The sequence below is a fragment of the Vanessa tameamea genome, chromosome 7, assembly GCF_037043105.1.
Source record: "Vanessa tameamea isolate UH-Manoa-2023 chromosome 7, ilVanTame1 primary haplotype, whole genome shotgun sequence".
Taxonomy (NCBI): Eukaryota; Metazoa; Arthropoda; class Insecta; order Lepidoptera; family Nymphalidae; genus Vanessa; species Vanessa tameamea.
Genome location: NC_087315.1, coordinates 1429662 through 1434631, shown reverse-complemented (window position 1 = coordinate 1434631; position 4970 = coordinate 1429662). Strand labels below are relative to the sequence as shown.

The 4970-nt window shown below is 29.5% G+C and overlaps 1 protein-coding gene across 1 annotated transcript; it reads right to left on the bottom strand.

The window, feature by feature from the left end:
* Positions 1–1044: 1044 nt before the first annotated feature.
* Positions 1045–2610, bottom strand: LOC113392189 (centrosomal protein 20). Its single transcript, XM_026628483.2, has 2 exons — positions 2412–2610; positions 1045–1418 (listed from the first exon to the last, which is right to left on the bottom strand). Exons 1-2 carry the CDS (start codon positions 2505–2507, stop codon positions 1080–1082), a joined length of 435 nt encoding a protein of 144 aa, XP_026484268.1. The 5' UTR covers positions 2508–2610; the 3' UTR covers positions 1045–1079.
* Positions 2611–4970: the final 2360 nt, after the last annotated feature.

Sequence of the window (4970 nt, the reverse complement as noted above, 5' to 3'; positions counted from 1 at the left end):
TGATTCTCTGTCCGTAAAGACGTGAAGTAGATACCGCTGGTTTTTATTAGTAAATAGTTTTAAATTGTTTGTGAGGCCCACATAGTTCCAAATGCGTAAAAGCGTTTTCAGCGAAACAAAAAAACAATAATGGCTCTTATTAAGTCAATTTAATTACTAATTACTTTTACTTAAAGTAACACCCAGTATTGTCCGATGCTATGCAGATATTTCCTCTTAAGGAGAAAGTTTGTAGATTTTCCATGCTCGATGCATGCCACCGTGCCCGATATTGGATACAAATGTGTTTAAATTTCAACCAATACATGCACGATCACGATGTTTTCCTTAACCAATCACGAGATGAGTAAACAAAAATTAATCTCATACAGATCTAGAGGTGCTTGTTCAGATTTCAACCAACAATCTTCGTTTAAATTTCCGGTGTTTTAACCACTGGGTCATCGTACCAGTAATGAATGTCATGAATCCATAAATATATATTCCATTTTAAATTATTTCCACGAGTCGTGTTGTATAATACTTACTATTTGTATTGGAGGAATTTTAAGAAAAAAAATTAAGTAAAAACGAATACTAAAATTAACTTTTGCAAAGTTATTTATTGTACAGTCTTAGACTGCTTTATGGATAAAAATAATATTTTTTTAAGTCTGAGCCTTGTTATTCTTCAAACTAACATCCCAGTTTTCTTGACTTTAATATTCTTGAATAAATCAAACGTTTTGTTGATACAGATCAAGAAAAATAAAGCCTGTATTCTCGTAATACTCTTACGAGACTTACTTTGATCTTGAAATCATATCATTATGATATGCCTACATATATGACTTTATGAATAGTAGTTACATAGAAAATTAATTTTACTTTAAAATGTAAAACTTAATATTTCATCAGAGAACAAAGGAGGTTGTATAACAAGTCAAACCTCAAAAAAAAAAAAAAAAAACTAAAGTATTCCAAGAATATTAATTTTAAGAATTTAAAATAAAACAAGAAACGATAGAAAAGTCTAGTTTAAAATTTTCAGTTTTATCTTCCATAATTACATAATTTGTTGCGCGTCGGAGACTGTTCCATTAGTGACTGTCCTTTTTGATTCTATTAATTTTCCGTTTAATTCGTTCAGTGTAAGCAGCAACTATATTCGAGAGCAGCGGTAATGTTGATGACCTTTCATCATCTTTAACACCGACCTCTGCACATAGTTCCGTCCTTGTCCTCTTAACTGTCGGCATAGCTGCCTCTGAAGTCATCACGGAGGCGGTGTAGAGGTACCCATTCCACTCCAAGTATTCCTTAACAAGCTCATTGACTAACAAAACTTCGTCGGTCGCCTTTGGTGCACCCAAACTTTTGAATCCAGGGTTTAATGACATTTGTCTCTGTTGGAGAATTTCTGTAACTTTTGCTCGCATCTGAAGACATAGAACGTGAACAGTTACGAAACTATTGATCAATAAGGCGTATTACTCGATAACATATCATATAGGTGATACATAATTATGGAGTGAGCATTCATTGATTTATATGTAGAAAAATTATATTACATTACTAATACATATAATTAATATAACATAAAAACTATTAAATTTACATTATTATATATAAAATTATTATTGTGATTAATTGTTTAATAATTTGTATTAGTTTAGTTAATATTATTTTATGTGGCATAATATTTAAGACTGGCTTATAAACTATTATTGTTTTTTTTTTAAAAGATTGATCTGTCACGGAAAATAATCACATTATTGCGAGGAATTGCGATATGTATTTATCACACTTGAATTTATTTTGTTCATCCTGACCTACTGCAATTACACTTGTTAAATGTCGATTCTAAGAGCGTACTTCAAAAAAATATAATTTTAGTTGAATTGGCTCAAATCTATTTGAAACATTCATAATAAACTGTGTTTTATTTAAGAACGGGGCATGTCTAAAAATAAATCGTAGACAAGAGTTTATTTTATAAAACCGAGCAAAATATAACAGAACAATGTTAAATGAAATTTACTTTTACAATAGAAGAAATGTTTCAATTCGAAGGTAGCAAATTTTGATGTTAGCTTAATTGAATTAACGAAGGTGCGCATTGCACTTTTCATCTATTTAAAATGAGATCTAAAAAATTAAGCTTTTCATTCAATTAGGACGTAACATCGAGCAGGAATTTTTAATTTCTTTGCAGGGAATTTTTTACAGTATTCTGACATCAAACAGCGATGTTTAACGAAGAAAAAATTAACTAGTGCCTATATCTTTGTTCTTATTAAATATTTATGGCTGAGGGGTACACGTGACGTCATTATTCGTATTAAATGATCACTAGAAGTAAAACACTCAATTTTATATAATAAACGAAATACGTTACGCTTAAACAAGAATTTGTTTAAAGAAATTCGTACCTCCGCTTGAAATTTATTCAGCTGACCGCTCTTCCTCAAAAGATTTTTTATTGCGTCCAGAAGCTCTTTTTCGGAAATTGTCTGGTTTTCGTTCATTTCGTTTGAAATTTAATTATTTCCAAACGAAGTATTATTTGTGTAACGATGTTAATTTGTTGTTATCTGATATGAAGTACTCTTTTTGTATTTAACGTAAAATAATAACGATAAATAATTTTTCATGTGATTCAATATGACAAGATATCAATCAAATGTCAATGACCCTTTATAACGGTTTTAACGGTTCGTTGTTTTCTTTTATGCTGCCAGGGTTTTTAATAAATATATATTTGCTCCATCGGAAAGAATTTCATTTAATAAAGATATTTATTTGAATGATAAAATAAATTGCATCTTTATTAGTTAAACTTATATTTTTACTTAAATCTATTATTAGAATTTAAATTAAAATATTAAGGCATCGTACTAGGTAGCAGGAATTCACTCTCCGCCAAATACTCTTATATCACTTTCATAGTATATATATAGAAATATATTAAATAAAAAGAAAACATTTTGAGATACTCTTTCCTAAAATTCTCTCTTTCATAAACAATCCCACACTAAATTATAATTTTAGGACAGTAAATGAAAGTTTTGCTCTTCTCTAGAAGGAAGACGATTGATGATCTAATGATAGCTAGAAATGTCTTTGTAATAAATATATTATATACTAAATTCACTTTAATGGCCGCCGAGATGGGCCAGTGGTTAGACCATCTAAATTTTAACCGAAGATTGTGGGTGAATTTGGATGTATTTAATTTCTGATTATAATTCATTTTTTGCTTGGTAGTGAAGAAAAACATAATGATCATGCATTTTGCGGATTAAATTCTACTACATTTCTAACCAACATTCCACCCGCATCATGGTGGAACCAATAAACCTTCTACATAAGTGACATTTGCGTAATGGTATATTTACTGGGTGTTTAGGTGCTGGATTTTAAGTTAAAAGTATTATCAATTAGTCCTACTAAGATCACTAAGAAAACTAAGATCATATACAAGAACGCACTGCAAGTATCCTCACAACTTATGTTTAATATTCAGGTAACCAAATAATAAAAACTGTATTAACACCCAAAAGTAAATTATTACCCGAAAACAAAGCAGAAAACATATTATTATTATTTATAAAAAAAATCTAATAATGCCTAAAACCTCACGAACCTTTAACGGTGCCTTTAATTTTCTACGAAGACTAGAAAAAACTTCATGTATCAAAAACCAATCATCTTTAAGTGATACGTCGAAGCAATCGAAGCTAAACCGAGGGACAATTTTATATGAGAGACACGAAACTATTCGTGTTATCGGTCTATCCGCCTAAATTGCCGTCACAGACGATATTTCAAAATCAAATTACTTCCACCGCGGCACCGGATATGACTAACATTGTGTAGCTACCACGAACACAGAAATTATTCTGTTGAAAATGTATTGGAAGATATTATATATCGTATTTGATTGGAGTACTTTCTGTCCCTTTGTTTTGAATGGAGTGACTCGTGAATCGTAAATTCGCCGAGTGTGCTGTATCTAGTGACTAATTCGTACAAATAATGCGTTAAATTGCAATTATATTTCACGGTGCACAATATTTCGACAGTTTACAATCTGACGAGAGAGATTGTAATCTAACGATGTATGTAATCTTACGGTGACATATATAAAATTAATTGTATTTTATTGCCTAAATTCTCTAATTAAAATATTGAATAAGAGTAACTACTGAGTTTCTTGCCAGTACTTTTTAATATAATCTATTTTTCGAACGAGCGTTTGATTTATATTTCATTCAATACTGTTACATGATTCAAAAGTGATTTTATGTGCATATTTGAATAAAGAATATTATGATATGATTTGAATGGTTTAATTCAAATACCTGTAGACATTACAATTTTTTATATCTGTATGTAATAAATTTAAATACAACGAAACTTGATTAAAATAATTATTAATTTACCGCACGTGATGGTTTCATGTCCCAAAAAATCAAGAATTCTTTGTATTTTTTTTTCAATATAAAAAAAATATATTTAGTTCTTGTTCTGCCTGTGGTCTCCTATAGTTGAAGGAGCACACAACATTTAAGCCCTATATTGTTTAATATTAAAAATATTTAGTGCGTATCTTTTGTTGGAGATTATCAGAAAACTTAAGAGCGTTTATGCCGTATTAGGGTTTTATAAAAGGAAATGTGACCCAAATATTTGTCAAAGACTTAAAAAAATACTATAATTAATCACAGCTAACACAGGAACGTCACCTGTCAGGTAAGCTAGTTATTAAATAGTTATTTGTTTTAAAATTTCACCTTGAAGTTCTGTATATTGTTATTATATAATTCAATGAATGGTTATCGATTCGGTTGTATTTTTTTATTTTATTTTTGTTTACACAGAATTTACGAAGCTATTTGGGAAGTTATTTTCTTGTTTGGGATATTTCTCGTTTGGTTTCATTTTTATTTTAAGGAAAAACATGATGTCGGTTATTTTTTTGTTAAATT